Consider the following 18,462-nt stretch of genomic DNA (forward strand, 5'->3'; position numbering starts at 1 on the left):
CGAATTGTAAAGGATAAATGGATGCAGTAATACAACTTGGACTATTATTAATCACTTTACTTGTTGGTTCGTTTTAAAGCTTCTTTTCTTCCATTTTACACTTTTCCACCATATTTTATGCGCAACTGTACCCATTTTATGGGTTTTAAATTGTTTCCATAGTAATTTGTACCTTTATCTGTTTTGGCTCTTGCATCTCTGTGTATAGTTCCCATTTGAAACCCTTTTCCTTTCAGTACTCTCTTCATTTTCTACATTTTTCCCCATTAACATAACCTGAATAACCATATTTTGTGTGACTGTACTTTCTTTTAAGCATCATTCAACTCAAAAAGCAAATGCAAAACCTTTTCATTTATAGTTTTCATACATTCCCCATGCACTTTTCATCTTTTCTACTATTTTTTTTCCATAGCCATATCTGTCATGACTGTACTTTTTTTTTCCTGTGGGCTAGGCTGGCATCATCACATGAATGAAAATCCTTTGTTGATTTGCCCAAAAGTTAACTTGACCTGACAGCTCCCTGCTGCTGCTGCTGCATCCATATCCTAGGCGAATTCTCACACCATCAGGTGTCAAGGTGTCATTTAGAGCTGCAGATGTACGGGGTACAGTGCCGCGGCCTGGCATGCAGTTGGGGGAAAAAAGGATTTGGCAGGCCGCACAAAAGTATGCAACGGCTTTTGTTTGGCGATCGTGTGCTAATACTCCTCCTTCCTTCTACCTTTCTCCTCCACACCCCACACCCCACACACCCACCGGACTTTCTTTTTGTGCCTCTGCTGACACTTTGCCACCTCTCTGCTCTCTGCTGTGTGTGTGCGTGTTTTTCTTTGCTCTTCCTTTTTTCTTTTCTTTCAGTCACCGCTTTTCTGCGGGCGTTAACCGCCGCTGCCTGCCCCGTTTTGTTGTTGACTTTGTGCTCCAGTTGCGGGTTGCGCGCGGAAAAAAAAAAGCTAAACACGCCCATGGAAAAGCCAATGGGCGCGCGCGTTAGAGAGTGCTCACATTTGTGTGTGTGTGTGTGTGGATAACTATCATTAAACAAGTGAAGCCACCAGCAGAAAACTACAGCCACATGCCATGCCACATGCCTCACCTCAAAATCCACCCACACGAAACGCATTAAAAGCCGAGAGACAAACAAAAAGAGGCAGCAGCAAAAGGGAGTGAAAGAGCCTCAGCCTCTTGACGCCTTTTGACTTCTTGCCCTGCAGTTGTGTGGCCGTTTTTTTTTTTTTTTCAAAATGCACTTTCCTTTCACAGAGCTCCCCTTTTTTTCGCATGGCTCCTTGGAGAGTTGCGGAGTTTAGAGTATCTTAAGCTGCGACTTCTGAAAGCTGCAGCTTTCTTTTTAAGCCTCTAACTGCTTGTGCTGCTGCGCTCAACGTCTGCTTCTGCTACTACTTCTATTGCTGTTCTATTGCTTCGTTTTTCTGGTTTCTAATGCTGCTTCTCCTTTTGCTTCTACTGCTTCTCCTTATGCTTATACTGCTTTGCTTTTTGCCCGCTTCTGTTCCTTTTTCCTTTGGCTTAATGTGTTTTGCTGTATAGTCCTTTCAGTCTGGCCCTGCATTTGACATGGCGCTTTGCATGGGCCGCTGATCCACAGCAAGAAGAGTTGTGCAGCTGAAAGTGCTGCGCGCCCACAAAGGATGCCAAAGCAAGCCAGGCAGCAGGCAGCAGCCAAGTGTCAGACTATTTGCCCAAAAAATGCCTCAAGGATTGTTAAACCGATGCCTGGCATTGTCATCTCTCTCTTTCTTTGTTCTCTCGTCTTCCCCCTTTTTCCAGACTTCCTATTCCCTGTTGTCATGTTTTCCTGTTGTCCTGTTGCCTGTGGCTAAAGCAATTTAAGGATTTTAGTTTCTGCGGTCATTTCTGAGTGATTTCTGATTTGTGTGTGTGTGGAAACAGACACGTTCGGGGAAAGAGGGGAGAGAAGAGTCAGGGAGCAAACGGAAGTAGATTGCCAGATAATGTAGTAAATCTTGTGGAAGGCATTTCTCCGGTTTGCATTGAAGAGCTAAATGGGGGCTGAAGTTCTGCTTTGGTTCTGCTTTTAGAATGTTTGCTCGAAAGATGAATGAATGGAAATCGATTATTAGAGCGTTTCATCGTTGTAATGAGAAAACCCTGGGATCAATAGATATGGCAATCATTCCGATTTTAAAGATTTGTTGCATATTCGGATTTTATTTCGATGAACAGATTTGATAGACATTTTTAGATTTGTATAATTTGTTATCGAATGTTCGCTTAATCCTTAGATTCATCCTACTATAAATAATGGATATAGGCACAGCAACAATCGATAGAGATACTCGGCTGATTGCTGACGTTGAAGAGAAAATTCATCGGAAAATAATCGAAGTACAAATATTTAATCGAATGCTAATCCTAATCCTATTCCTAATTTAATAAAAACCCTCACCGAGCTAGTCTCATGCGCTCCCTGCAGGATAATTATACGAAACATTCACTTGGAGCCTCTCATCCTTGGCCAATTAGACCTGCAAATGGCCTGCAACAGACACATTCAATTTAGCACTTGCCAGAGACAGCCGCAGTGAAATATTTTGTCTTCTTTTGGGGCACCAAAAAGTGGCAACTGATTGATCGAATGACTGTATGGCACATAAGCAGCGCATCATCACCCATTAATTGGGGGAAAATTGAGGAAACAGCAAAAAAAAAATATTGATTGGCCATTTGCTAGGGGGAGCGTGGGCGCGGCAGCATTGTTAGCCAACGTTTTGATGTGTCCCCCAGAGCGATGACTGTGCCCACATTTCCGACAGAGTTCCGACACAGCGTCTATCTCGGTCGAAAAGCCATGGCCATGGCAGCAGCAGCAACAGCAGAAACAGCAGCAAATCTCACTGATTGTCAGCCCCGTGGACAAGTTTCGATTGCAAATGAGTTCCAGGGGTCGAGAGTGGATCCAAGTGGATCCTAGTTGGACGAGTAGCTTCTGACTAATGCCCATTGTCAAAATATGCCCATGACTGATGATGGCCCAAAGGCAGGGGGCAGAGGCAGGCAGCAGCGAGCATCCGCATTGACAGGCATATTTCATCTATTGATGAGAGGATTTCTGGGATTTCTGGATATACAGAAAGTGAGGGGCAGGGGGTGGCATAATTAAAGCCGAGTGATAGCGGAAATGCCAGGGTTCGCAAGGAGATGGATAGATTTGTACTGCTGCTGCTGCTGCTGGAAGGACAGAACGGCAGGAAGCCAATGGTGTGCAGTGTTCAGGGTATGAGGCATGCCCCCAGCATTATAATCAATGGCTAAGTGGATAGGAAATTGAATTTGTGTGTGTGCGTGGGCTAACTGCGGAAAATATTGAAAGAAAAGTCAAATTTTAAATTTAATTATTTGGGGAAAGAAATTAAAATTAAAATACATTTTTTTATGGAAAGTAAATACCACGAGCAAGAGATGTACAGAAAAAAAAATGAAAGAGACAGACAGCTAAGGGAACTAGAGAGAAAGAGAGAGAGAGATACTGGCGACTCTTTTACATTGCCTGCTGCCCCCTGCCACTGCCACTGGTGGATGCACCTTTTGTGCCTGCCAATTTCTTTCGCATTGAGTCATCGTCAACGCCATCTACATCACTGGAGGAGTGTTCAGGCTGCTGCACTGCTTCCTCTGCTGGCGGTGGCAGCAGTCCCAAGGACTTTGACTTTGAGTGACGGCATTTGTCAGTGGCAGACACAAAGTAATCATTACTTGCAGCAGTAGCAGGCAGCTCCTGCCGCTCCTCTCCTATCCACCGCCAGTAAGCGTATACTTAATAATAAGAAAATAAGTGCCATGTCAACGTGGAAAGGGGCAGGAGGCAGGGGGCACACCGAGGCCCCAGGACCTACTACATATCTCGCTCACATGCTAACGAAAAGTGGAAAACGGTGTCAAAGTCAACGACAAGAGCAGCCACTGGGCGGCATCCTACGGCATCCTACAGCATCCTACAGCGGGCGGCAACTATGGATGCACAGTTTCTGATGCTGATGAAAGAAACGTTCTTGTTGTTGTTGGTGGTGGAGAGCGAGAGAGAGAGAGGGAAATGGGGGCAACGTTGCGACTTCAAAGTGCAGCAAGGAACAACCTGACGTGACGGCTGACATCTTGAGACAAATTGAAAAGTTGTTTCTTCTGTTTATAAAGATAGCTCGTAAAAGCAGAACACAACCGTTGCGATGCGATGCTCTGCGTTTTGGCCTTTGGGGTCGAGAGGCAGGGCAGCAATTGACATCAAGAAAATGTGCAAAAATAACTAAAGGTTTCCATGGCAATCAGCGGTGATGCTGAAGAATATTTAAATGAGATTTCAGAGGTGAAATGATTGCATTAGAGAATGTTAACAGTGGTGGAAGCCAAAGGGAAATTAATTATATATAAATGAATGATAAAATTACAAATTTTATTATATATAAAAAACCAACAGCATTTTTCTGCATTTCATATTAAAAATTATTGAGAATTAATTATAATTAATTATTGTAATTCTGCATTTCATATTAAAATTATTGAGAATTAATTATAATTAATTATTGTAATTAAATGGAAAGTCTGGCCATTTTAGCACTACGCTTAAAAGTATGCAACATTTTTCTAATAAAATCTCCCTCTCTTTTGATTGTCTTTACAGCAACATCACAGCTACAATAAACAATAACAACAACAAAAACTACTCCCTCCTACCGCTGCCAGCATTCCAAGAACAAAAATTGGAAAAATCTACACGCAACATGAAAAACGACGTCGTGCGATGGAGCAGGCAGCCAACAAGCAACATCATTAGCAGAAATATCAGCAGCAGCAGCAGTAGCAGTAGCAGCAGCAACAGAAACCACACCAACAGAAGCAAATGCAACAAATTGAATGTGCAACATGCTGCGAGAAGGAGAGCCGCCTCACACACAAATGTTGCATGGAACAATGCCTGTCAGCAGCAGCAGCACGAAGAAGAACAACAAACAATCATTGAATGTGATATAAGAAATTTCAATTTCAATTGCAATTTATTCAAAATTAGTTTTTTACCGCATTGCAAAACGAAACTAAGTGGCAACAACAACAACAACTACAACAAAAATAGTAGACATTCAACAAAAACGAAAAGAATAACAACTAATGCAACATCGGCATTGCTGTTCATTTTGCAATTTAGTGCCGTAGTTTTTTTATGTAATTTTAATGTCGGTTTCGTGGATGGAAGTGTGGCAGCAGCCTCCTCCTCCTCCTCCGCCGCATCAGCGCCACCAACGCCCGCTCCTCCATCACTCAAAGTGGATGCTGGCCAATCGCCAGTGCTGCCACCCTATGTACTCGATTATGAGTCGGGTGGCAGGGCCAAGTTGACTCCCAACAATGGGGCAAAGTATGGCAACTCTGGTGGCAGCGGCAGCGGCAGCAACAACAACGCTGTCGGACACTATACACACACCTGGGCGGTGCATATACCCAATGGAGATAATGGCATGGCCGATGCGGTAGCCAGGGATCATGGTTTCGTCAATTTGGGAAAGGTAAGTCCAAGTCCAAGTTATAGCGAGTAAATTTGATTTGATTTTTTATTAGTTTATAAAAAGGGAAAAATCTGCGTTGAACGGGAGTATATATTAAGGTTACATAAGGAACGAATTAAAATAGTGGTTATTTTTTGACCTAAAGAAGAAAATAAGAATAAATAAGAAACATATAGATGCCGTCTAATTTACATACTTTTAAATGGGCATAAAAGTCTTCAAAGAATACACTTCAAATGTGACATAAATATAGTATTTTTCCACTAGTTTTTGCTATTTATTTACCGTTATGTTTCCTATTTTTATACCCGTACTCAAAAAAGAGTTAAGGGGTATATTAGATTTGTGGTAAAAGTGGATGTGTGTAACGCAGAGAAGGAAACGTTTCCGACCCCATAAAGTATATATATTCTTGATCAGCATCAATAGCCGAGTCGATAGAGCCATGTCTGTCTGTCCGTCTGTCCGTCTTGTTTGACGCCTGGATCTCAGAGACTATAAGAGCTAGGGCAACCAAATTTGTTTTCCAGACTCATGTGATATCACACTGCTACAAGTGTATTTCAAAATTTCGCCCCGCCCCCTTCCGCCCCCACAAAGGACGAAAATCTGTGGCAGCCACAATTTTAAAGATACGATAAAACTGAAAGCGCAGTATCGTAGAAAATAACCATATCTACCAGATTGCCGAATCTGAATCAGATCGGATCATAATTATAGCCAGAATGAAGAAATGAATTTTCTGTTGGTTCCCTCTCCTTCTCCAGCGCTGCTGACGCTACTGATTCTCTTTCTCGCTCGCACACTCTGCCGCGTTCAGTGCGCGAGCAACCCCTAGCGGAGGAGATGTAGAATCTAAATGGAACACGTACAATCTACATGTTAGATGTAGAATAGACATTGTATATGTAGATGTAGATAGCAGATGTAGCAAAAAAATGTAAAATGTAAAATTTTTTTTTTTTTTCCAAAATTCTACAAAATCATAAGCTGTATATACTGACTGAGTACGGGTATAAGTAGAGTCGTGTCCCCAGAAACGACTCACACGTTCCTTCTCGTTTTTAGTATTTTGTTTTTGGTTTTTGTATGCTCTATTTGATATTGTGTGCATTACATTTTCTACTACTTTTCTAGTATTTTCTGTTATTTCTGGTATTTTTTTAACTTTTTATGACGCACATTTTTGTATATAAAGGGAAATTAAAATTTTTCTCAAATATAAGTAAACCAAATAAATAAGCTCTGATTAATGCTTTTAATTAATGCTTATATATTTTCCTCCTACTTAATATTTTAGACTTTTCTGTACTAAACAAACTACCATTCCACCGCTTATTAAAGTATATCCTTCTTAGTATTTAGTTTTTCATCCGCTGCTGCTGCTCTGTGCCCGCATTCCTCATTTGTCAAAGAAGTTTTCTTTTGGCCAACACCTAAAGCAATCCACGAGTCACGAGTCGAAAGTCGGTCTGTGTGGCACAGACGGACACACAGTAGACTCGTTAGTCAGTTTAGCATATCATTAGAACACTCAAATGTGAGACTATTAAAACTTTGTCGCACACACACACAAACACACTCGCAGAGAGAGAGTCCACAGAGAGGTAGATAGAACTTTCTCGTTATGGAAGAAAGAACTTGACTCCTGAGGGGCGGGACAAATGTTGATATGGGTAGTCGGAGTAGAGTGCATCTCTGGACAAAGTTTTTCTACACCGTAGTAGAAGGGAACTCAGTGGCTCTCTCACTTGGCTTTTCCTGCTGCTCGGCTTGTTTGCTTGTCAGTCAGTCGAGGGAAGTAACATTTTTGGTGGGGTACGAGTAAAGTGAAGTCGACTCGAATTGCACAGGACACAGGTGTTGCCGTTGGACAAGTTTAATCCGCAAGTACATTTCGACCGCTGTACTTTCCAACTGATACTTTTGATACACCACACAATACCACACCACACCACACCACACCATACACCTTCTGCTGCTATTTGTCCTACTCCTCATCGTTGGATTTTTCCCCGCTCCTTTAAATCGTAGAGCAGACGCGAACCCGCTAAGTGACTGTCAAGTTATCGTGGCAACGGGAATGGCTAGCACAAATGGAGCTCAAATCGCCTTGTAATGGCATCGTTTGCGATAAAACAACGCACCCACCAAGAGCAGGAGCAGAAGTAGGAGCAGGAGTAAGAGCAGCAGGAGGAAGAGGCAGTAAGAGGAGTGTAGCAGTAGCAGCTGAAATAAGTGGAGTGGAGTGTGGAGCGGTGGCGTGCCAAAGGTTGCCCTAAGTATGGGATTTACAGATGCTTCAAGTGAACAGCACACTGAGAGAAAGTCTTTTTGCTGGTTTTAAAAAATGCGTCCAAATAAAAGAATACAAAAATTAATAAATCAAATTAATATTTAAATAATAATTTAAAAAATTAAATAAATAAATAATAAATAAAATACTCCAAGGAAAGCCTATAATTTCGGTATTTCTCTCTTAATGCTCCTTGGCCCTTATTCAAAAAGAAATAAAGAATTAAATATGTGCTCGCTATAGAATTCGATTACTATATTTTTTATTACTAATTCAATGCAAATATATTTCCTGCAAATTCCTTTATATATTTTTCCGCCAGTGTGAACATCTTCCATTCACCATTCAATGGAACATTTGAGAGTAAAATGCATACCAAACAGTTATTTTTGCGGCTGCCAAGGGTTAAGTCTGCCTTCCAGCCCGCCACCATTCTGCTCCATGATGCTGTCTGAGCCCTAAATGGAAGCTGGCATTTGAGTTTTCAATTGAGGAACTGCACACGGGGCAGGCGGTGGAGAACCTGAGCTGCGAAAAGAGCTCAACTGTGTGTCGATTTCCATTACACGGAAGGCACACGGCACTCTATTGTTGAATGGAAATTCCTCCCCCATTCAGGGGAGAGGGTGGAGAGAGGCACCGGCGCCTAAGTAGCCTACGTGTCCGTGGCCAGTAGTATCATTCCTACAATGGCTATTGGGCGGCCTTGTCCGGGAATTAATTGACAGAAACAAAAAGCGGAAAATTCAATTTATGAAAAGGCAAAAGGACAAAAGTTTCGCAACTATAAATGGCAAATGGCAAGTGGAGAACGGAAAGTGGGGAAATGGTTGCTCCTGCGACTCGACTCCATTCAGCAAGGGCACAGATGGACGAGGCGAGAAAGTTAATTGAAAATTAATTTTAAATTGGCATTGTTAAAATGAATCCAAGGATGCGAAGCAGCGTCTACGAAAATGAAATGTCACCTCTTCGCCATTTTGCATAATTAGGAAGTGGCTGTAAAACTGTAATGAGTGGGCGGAAACGGAAATGAATGGTCCCGTCGAGTTGCTTGGGTTTATTAATTGCTACTAGATGGAGGGAAAATTATACTTGCAAATAGGGACAAGAGGGAGAGTCTTGGAGATTTTTCAAAGTTAAACGCTGGAAGTTTCTTTTACGTCGAACTTCTACCTAAAGCCCTGTCTTACATGCAAAAACTTCACCAATTAAAATGTGATATATTGCTCCTCCATCTAAAGTACATTCCACTCCCTTTATAGAATAGAATGTCAAACCTACTGTGTGGCTTCATATATCAAAGGCATTTTTGCTAACGGGCCAGAAGTTGTTGATGAACTTTCTTTTGCACCTTTTCAATTGATATTAAATGCTTTGGCCAGCAACACACGCAGAACTTTTTAAGCCCGTTGCAGCTGTAAGAGAACTCTGCCCGTACTCTACACCTTTTGAACTTTGGATCTACCAGAACTCTAACGCGTTGGGCGCTCTCCAACTGCCAGACAACCGCCTGCCACATACCCATAGACATAACCTTCTGCCACATGACCTTTTTCCCTATTCTGTAGAGAACATTTGGAAACATAACTCCTCTGGCACAGAAAAAAAAGTGTTGACAAACATTTCGCACTTTGTTGTTTGGGGCAAATGTTTTTCCATTTCTGTTGCTGTTGTTTTTCCCTCCCTCCCTTTTTTTGTTTTTTACAAGAACTAAAAACCAAACTCTGCGAAAACAAAGTTACAAGTGCAACAACAATTAATAAAAACAGGAAAAAAATAAGTCGCCTAGAAGTCCTGTAACCATGAAAATTGTACGATTTTTCGCTCATGCAGAGGAGTGTTTGTTTTTGCCAACGGGGGAGTGACAACAGAGGCAGCAGGAGCCAGGAACCAAGAGGAACCATCAACAAATTCGTTGTGTCAGAAGTTTTAATGAAAACTATGCGCGCTCTCTCTCTCTTCAGATATATAAAATATATATATATATATATATATATATATTTATATCTGTATCTGTAGTATCTGTGGGAATACCGGCACTTACTTTGCATCAAGTTTTCAGTGCCTTTCGCTTGTTCGCTCTCTAAACTTTTTGGCACTCAAATTATGATGATAAACTAGAGAAACAAAAAGTTTTCCTTCGCGAACGTAATGCACATCGTAGTTATTTTCGGGGCTAGAAGTTGGCAAAATTCTCATTAACTTTACTGTTAATTTCATTTGCGTTTCTTTTGCTGCGCTAATCAGTGAAATGACATGGAGATAAATGGGAAATCTAGTTGGTAGAAAAATCGCAAAGATTTTATACAAAATGCAGTTTTATTCTTGGGCGGATGTCCAATGGTGTCTGTATTCTGTGCCATCTTTTTTTTTAAATTTTTCTTTAGGTTTTCGTTTCCGGCTTTTCTTAAGGTTTACTCCACCAGCTGCTGTTTGTCATTTGCTTATCTGACTGAAGGTTTCTCTTGGGTTCCTTTTGGATTCCGTATCTCTGGCTACTGCTGCTGCTTTATCCTGCTCCTGCTGCTCTTCCTCCTTTGTTCATCCGTTTGTATGGCGTCATTTACATAACACTCTCTGGCTACAGCTTTCCTGTAGGCTATCCTTCAGGCCGCCCCATCCTTCAGGGCTGCCGTCCATCTCCTTCCACTTTGTGTGTGTTTGTCTTCTGATATCTATTGTTGAACGACTGCTTCCCTTTGCTGCTGGATGGACACTGGCTGATAAATGTTATCCCCTTTGGAAGGCCACTCATCAATTTAATTGGCAAGGCAAAAAAGCAACGACTTTTACTTTACGTTTTTTTTTTTCTCACTTATTTGCCTTTTCGATCATCATTATTTTTGCTTTCTGCTCGTCTTTAATTAATTTCAGGCCATTTTCCTTGAAGGCTTCTCCCAATTCAATTATTGATTGATTGATTTTCGTGTTGTGTGTGTGTGTGTGTGTGTGTGTGTGTGTGTGTGTGATGTGCCCTTTGGCCTTTTGGCCCCTGCGGTTGAATTCGCTTTTGCTTGTTGCAGCATTCGTTTGTAATTAAAATCAGAGCGAAGAGAGAGCGAGAGAGAAAAGCCCTCTGGGTTCACTGTACTTTGGAGAGGACATTTTCCATTTTCCACCTGAAGGAAATCTCCACTTTTGATGGAGGTCAACGCTGGAGAGGCTCATTATAAGGGTGCCTGGCAGGCCCGAACCAAATGCCACCCACCCTCCTGGCAACGGGCTGGGCTTTGTCTTAAGCTTAAGCTGAAATGTGGGCTATATTCTTACCTTTCCTTTATGGTTTCGTTTTCTTTCAAAGCAAAAAAAAAGGTTTACTTTTTTTTATTTTATTTTTGAGAAAGGCTTAATTGGTTAACAATTTGACAAAGTTCCAGGTAGGAGGCGTCGCCGCTCAGGTGACACATTCGAAAAAGAGGAAAAGGTGTTTTATTAATTAGAAAAAAAGGTGACCCTCTTTGTTTTAAGACCTGCTTAAAGGTGTCATTAGGCTTAAGAAAGAATATGAAAAGAACATGAAAAGTAATTACAATTTACAATTACAATTTATTTCAATTTACAATTAGCAGTCGGTTTTTTTTTTAACATTTTAAGAGCTAACAGCTTAAGGAGCATATAGGATGATCATAGTTTATTTGTAGCTCCATCTCTGAAAAGAAAATCTTACAGTTTGAGCAGCAATGTTCCGCACAGATCAGATGAACAGAAAATTTCCCTAAGTGTGATTTATTTGATCGGAAACGACTGTCATTTCACCTTCCACCTTACCACAGGCTTACCACAACTTTAACCCTGCAGTTTGTCCACCACTGTATCAACTTTTAACCCACAGTTTTACAAACACTGACACTGACTAACTCTCTCTCTCTCTCGCTCTCAACTTTTAACACCAGCAGAGTTGACAAATTTTTGCAAATATTTTTCTGCACTTTTGTGCATGTCGGCGCGAGGAACTTTTTTGGCCCTCCCCAAAACAAAAAGTTAAATATGTATATGCTGCAATGTGTGTGGGCGTATCTGTGTCTATTTAGTCGGTGTATATGTGTGTGTGTGTGTGTGTATCGGTGTGCTGATTCGCTTGCGTGTCCTTTGTTCTCGCTCTCGTGTTCTCATGGTGTCTCGTGGCTGTTGGGGCTGGGGCTGAGGCTGGGGCTGAGGCTGGGCAGAGGCGGATATCGTTGATAAATTTTAAGTCAAAAACTCGGAAAATATTTATGACTTAACTTTTTGTTTAGTAACAAAAGCAAACACGCACACACGCATACGCAGATAAACATCCACACCCGCACACACGCAAACACACACACACAGTTGGAGATGGGGACAAACACACAAATGCAAAGGCATTTATCTTCTGGCGAATCTCCGCCATATACTTTGCTGCCCCCACTCAACTCTCTCTCCCTGTGTCAGAATTGTCACAGAACTTGGGATTCAGCTATGCAAATAGCAGGAAAAGTGTATGTGGATTTTCCCTTCATTTTCCCACAGATACAGGGAAAGAGAGAGAGCGGAGTTTTCTGTAAAGCAGAACTTGAATCACATGACATGGAGAATACTACTACTCGTATCTCAAAAGTTTACATCATTTTCGTATTTTCTTTTTTTTTATTTGTGTTTGCCATTGATCCTGGAAGGGAAAGTTTTTCCTGCACTGCCTGCAGGAGACAGCAACAGCAGCAGCAGCAGGCTGGGATGCGAGGAGTAGGAATGAAGCCTAGCCTCATTCCTAATTGAATATGTAAACCCACGAAATGCGATTGAGTGTGAAATGAGTGTGGACCCAAAGTAGATCCAAAGTAACTCTGCAACGGGAACTTCCATCTACAAGTACGAATATCTACTGGGATCTACATACTCACACGTACATATCCTTGCAGGCAGAAAGTTTTCTCTTTCGTTTTGCTGGCAAGAAGACAACCAATTGAAGCAGACAAGTTTTTGATGCCTCGCTATTTGGGGAGGGTAGACAAAAGGGTACGTTCGGTTTACGTTTATGAAAGATCATATATGTATAATGATTTTAGCTACTATTTTACAAAACTTCCCTTCTATAATATTATTTTTAGACTCTGGAAAAAGGAAAATATTAAATAAATAAATAAATATTAAAAATATTAATTAATAAAAACAAATTGCCAGTCGTTTTCTCTCTGCCTCTCGGTGCCTCTATTTCTAAGTGTCTTCTTTGGTTAGTTTCCCGTTGGGATAAAGGGTATCTGATAGTCTTAAACCCTCTAGTTGCCTTTATCCTTTGCTTCGTTTCGGCTGCCTTCGATTGAAATTAAGTTTGGTACTTTTGTGTGCCGCAAATGAATCAATGATTGAGCCCAAAGAGTGAGTGGCGGAATGGACTGAAATGGAATGAATGGGGCAAATGCGAAACTTTTCTGCATTTGCAAATACTGCGGAAAAGTTCTAGCTGCTGGCTACTGGCACCAGTGGAGCTAATATATATTTCGCAATGCATTGGAAAGTTTTCTGTGTGTGACCCCCAGAAAAAAAGTAGGAAAATTTACATGCCTCCCAATCGATTCAAATATCCGTGAAAAGTGTAAGGCCATTGAAATTACAGCACTCCACAAAGAGGACATTGTCTGCGAAGCTCAACCATGCCCACCTCCTGCTGCTGGCTCTCCTCCCATCTCCTGCTGCTGGTGCTGCCCCCTGCTCTGCCTCTTGTGACTCTCTTTCCTGTACCTCTAAAAGGTGCCTCCTCAATTAACTTGGTCCATGTTCTCCCGTTCCTCTGTTCTGCTTGATGGCTCCCAACGACATCCACAATTTCCTGCACTTGTGGCCAGGAAAAATAAAACTTAACAGCTTCGCTTCTGACACCTGACCTCAGACCTCAAACGAGATGCTGTAGATGTAAGATGCTGGAATGCTTAAATGTTTGGCTGCTGATGAAGATGATGATTGGTCTGTTTGCCCTCCTGAGAGCTGGCTGTAAAATTAATTAGCTAAATTTATGGGACAGCTGCGTAAGGAAGATCCTGTCTGCGTGCTAATTTATGATTGAAATGAATGCCAGGTGGAAGGTTGCTCTGCTGAGCACTCAATTTTTAAAGTAGGAGCACTTTAAATGCTGCTTTTCCTTCCCTTGCAATTATTTCTTTAAATATTTTTGGATTTCTTTTTTCATAAATATATTATAGATGCCTTCAACGCTCCATTGCGTGATCTCTATCGACAGAGCTCAATCATCTTTTACCCTTAAGTAAACTTTACTCTTTTGCATTTTTCTGTTTCCCGTTATATATATTTTTTTTTTATATATTTTTAATGCATATTTTGGGGTGTTTCAGTCGTTTTTCGTTTAACAGCAAAATCGCCAACAAAACATGAATAACGAGAAACGAAGAACGAAGAAGAAAATGCGTAAGAAAGTTTTCCAGCCAGCTCCCTGAGTTTTCCCGCAGAGTTTTTTCTCTGTTGTTAACGCCCAATCGCATCGTGTTTACTTGGCTTATCTTTTGGGATGCTGACAGTTTTTTTTTTCTTTTTATGCTTGGGGAAAATGCTTGAGAAAATATTTTGTAAAATAGGAAAATAAAGCAGACGCAGAAGCTAAAGTAAACGGGCGGTGGATTTTTTTCGCCTCAGCTTAAGAACCACGCCTCGCCTCTTAGACTTAGGCTTGTGAAAATCTTTGAAGCTCTGAAGTTGTGTTTGGTCTGCCATCTTTCGCTCGTTTTGAGAGTCTCCCAAAAATCATTAGAGAAACGCGTTTTAGCTTTTGTCTGGTGTTCGGACACGCCCATTGGCTTTTCTCAATGATCTGTCGCGCTCCGTCCCTTTTACTGTACAGAGAAATTGGCGTCAGGCCTCAGTCGAGTGGAAAATTGCTAATGGCCGAAGAAAAAACCAAAGAAACAACAACAACAAATTGTGACTTTTGGTAAATGGTCTGCCTGTGATTTTAATTAAAAGTCAGCGACCAAAAGTCGCCGTGGCAAGTGGCAGTGGCAGTGGCAGTGGCTGGTCACTGGAACAACAGCAGGAGCAACAAAAGGACTTCCTTTAGGGTCCTTTCTAATTGCCCGTCGAGTATAAAAAAAGTGTAAAAATAAAAGGAAAACTCGTCGTAAATTTATACATTGCTCAATCAAGTGGAACATTTGTGTATTGCACAGGAAAAGGCCATATACAAAGAGAGGGGAAAACCCAGCAATGGCGGAAAAGAGAAAGAGAGATAGAAAGATAGGGAGAGAGAACGGGAAAATCACGGCAAATATTTCTCTTGCATAAATATTGAACACTTTTGTTGCAGTCATTTTGGTATTGTATTTTGGTCGTTGTGGCCCCTGAATTTGCCTCTTCGTTTTCCTCTTTCTTTGCCCTTCTATTTTGTCCACTTTTCCGTTCGCCCCTCCATTTTCCCAGCCCATTCGATTGTATATTTTGCTTAGTCAAACAAATCGTTAACAATTGCACTCTGGGGTTGAGGGTCGTAGGTCAAATCAAATAAACACTTTCCACTTGATTAGTCCAATATGGAAATTTGATATTTCCCAGGCACGAAATGGAGGGACAGTTTTTGAGGGCAATTACAGAGAAATATTTTTGGGCAGCATATAAAATATATATTTGTATATTTTGGAAATATTTGTAGTGGAATGGAGTTGGATTTTAGTTCAGTTATTTTTAGATGAACATTTTTTTAGGAGAAAATAAAATATGGTATATAAAATATATGGTTTTACGTTTGGGTCTCTCTTTACGTATATAAAATGAATAATAAATGGAACTTTTTGAAGATTGAATATCATTTAAATATTTGGAAAGCAGGTTATCGATTGAAAATATATTTCCCATTTAAAATGGACCAAAGGTTTTTTTAAGTAATTTTGGAAGAATTTTAGGAGGAATTTTTAAGTACAAGGGAAGTTTTTCTGCATAAAGAGCTACAAAGTATTTAATATATTGTTTCATTGAATTTTAATATATTTGTATGAAAGGCGTACACATGATAATATCTAGCATTAATTACGTATACGCAGTGAAGCTCCCATTATTATATTTGTTTCACATTTGTACGACATTTAAACTTTCTTTAATTGCTTATGTTCATTTGCTTTCAATTGCATTTCTAATGTATAAATCTTTTAGTCAACATTTACCTCCGCATTCCACAAAATTCACCCATAAATTACGGACTATCCTTCAATTCTACCATCACACCCACACGCTAAAGGACGATTTGAGTTATTAGACCCCCTCAACACCCCCAGATGCAAATGCATATATCATGGTTGCAAAATAGATTGGTTTGGCATTTTAATTGCCGTCCAATTTCAACGTTCAAGTGCCCGCCGTTTATGCAATGAGTGCGGGAGGGGCTTTTCGAATGATGAAGAGATGGTAATTGAAGTGCCTGCATTAGTTGGAAGTCTGACAGCCTGGGGAAACTCTAAAGGAAATTATGTGAAACTCTTCTGTAGAGTTCGAATTGTCTCTATAAATTAAAACATAATTCAATTTCTGTGTTATCAAATGCGCTTAACGGAGAGTATAAATTGTGTGTGTATTTTGATTGTTAATTGACAGATTTCTCGGCGCTCGGCTTGCCATTCCAATCGATGGATTCTGAATGGCAGTAAATAGTCTTTGCATTTTTAATGCCTCCTTCGAGTGTCCATTCCTGTTCGACTTTTTTTTATCCTTTTCTTAGATCGATTTTTCGTTATTTTAGATACATTTTTAATTAACTTGATGAAAGGCTTTTTGCTGATGGCAAAGCAGAGCAAGTGGAGAGTGGCAGAGCCTATAAATCTGCCAGCAGTTTATTCCTTTGTGATGGTCCTTTCTTTTCCCTTCGCCCTTCTCTCTTGTCCTCTCTTTCCCCCTCTCTCTTGGGCAACGTTTTGTCCTTGTCATGATTTGGCATGCATTCAAAATATAAAAAAAAAGTTTCCCAACGATACAAAAGCGCTTTTCTGACATTGAAAAAATAGGAGGAACGCAGACGCACCCAAACGGATGGCAATCAACGGCTGCAATTATGTGTTAGAATGTGTATCTGTGTGTGTGTGTGCATCAGAGAGTGTCCCTGTGCGTGTGTGTTTTATTGAACTTGCCGCTGACCTTAGCCTGCTTTCAGCACTTGGGGCTTATAACGTACTTGCTTAGTCATTTTGGCACTAGAAAAATCGCAAAAAAAAATATATGAAAAGTGTCTAACGAACGATGAGATACTCTTTGAGATTCATTTTCGTCTAGGCTGGCTATAATATATAATCATTTGTGACTTTTATGATGAAAAAACCAACAAAATGCGAACATTATCTATCAGATATCAGATAAAAATGAAAGATTTTTAGGGACAAAAGCCAATAGAGCTCTATTAAGGATATATGTATGGATATATATTGATTCTGCTATTAATCTGGATTAATATTAAATATACTTGAAAGCATCGAAAAGGTTAACTTCCCCTTTAAAAATCAAAATCCCAATCACTCTTCTTGAAGGGCATACAAAACTAAGAGTCCATGGAAAATATGTTGCATATTTTTAGGCTGTCCTTACAATACACCACATGCTTGCTCTCTCTTTTTGGCCCCATCACACCCCTCACTCGCTCTTACTGTTTCTATGTCTCGTTCATGGCCACACATGCCATGCCACACACACATTGGCATCAGCTTCAACATCATCGTGGCGTTCAACGTCAAGTGGCCCACTCGGCATTCCCCACTTGAAGCGTAATGAAAGCATTTTTGCCACTAACACATGTACTAGAGCCCTTGGATAGAGATGGCAAGATAGTTAGTGAAAGAGAGAGACAGATAGAGAGAGAGAGAGAGCGAGACACATGCTCAACTTTGAGTGTAGTGCGACATCAGATTGACACTTGTCGAAATGATTTTTTGTGTCTACCACTAAAGGGAAATTTTCGTGCTCCCCACAGAGAGCTAAAAGAGCAAGCAAGAATTTAATTCTCCACTTTCTAATCTGTCTCGCTCTCTCTTCTTTTGTCTAGTTAATACTCTGCACACTTTTCCCTCGTTTGGCAGTCCTTTTCAATCGGGTTTTCCCCCTTGACCTAAAAGACTCACAGATTTGTAATTCCATTAAGATTTCTGTCTCATTGCACACAGAAAGTCAAGTTCATTTATTTGTGCAGAAGTCCAATGCTTGCTTGCTTGCTCCTTCACCTGGCTGCCGAGAGAACAATAAAACACATTAACACCTATTAGGGGGCGGTTTATAAAGGGAGGAGTGTGTGTGTGTGTGTGTGTGTGTGTGTGTATGTAGCAGGGGGCGTCGCATGGCACAGAGGCTATTGTGTAAATGGGAACATAAATAAAAGCGACTGTCTGCCAAGTTATGAATAATAATGACAATAGAGACAGAGCGAGAGAGAGGGAGAGAGAGAACGAAAGCTAAACTGCTTCTGCGAATGAATGTGTACGAGTATGTGTATAGTATGTGTGCTGATTATGTGTGTCTGTGTGTGTGTGTGAATGTATAATGGTAATTAAGCTTTTGGCCTTAGAATCCAGGAAGGCAGCGAGAGAGCCGACAGCACGGCTCCGCTTTGGGCCATTTTTATGGTCATTTGTGCAATGGAATGGAAACGGAGGAACGGAGGAAAGAGGGAGAGAAGAAAAA

The 18,462-nt window shown here is 40.8% G+C and overlaps 1 protein-coding gene across 2 annotated transcripts in view; it reads left to right on the plus strand.

Moving 5' to 3' along the window:
• The first annotated feature begins 4,666 nt into the window (after nucleotides 1-4,666).
• Nucleotides 4,667-18,462, plus strand: part of LOC111074039 (furin-like protease 1) — a 61,881-nt gene continuing 48,085 nt past the window's right edge. For both annotated transcript variants that reach the window (XM_041595159.1, XM_041595158.1), the window contains exon 1: nucleotides 4,667-5,546. In XM_041595159.1, the coding sequence (XP_041451093.1) occupies nucleotides 4,767-5,546 (780 nt within the window). In that variant the 5' untranslated portion in view covers nucleotides 4,667-4,766. The remainder of the gene's footprint in view (nucleotides 5,547-18,462) is intronic.

The sequence above is a fragment of the Drosophila obscura genome, unplaced genomic scaffold (assembly GCF_018151105.1).
Source record: "Drosophila obscura isolate BZ-5 IFL unplaced genomic scaffold, ASM1815110v1 contig_4, whole genome shotgun sequence".
Lineage (NCBI taxonomy): Eukaryota > Metazoa > Arthropoda > Insecta > Diptera > Drosophilidae > Drosophila > Drosophila obscura.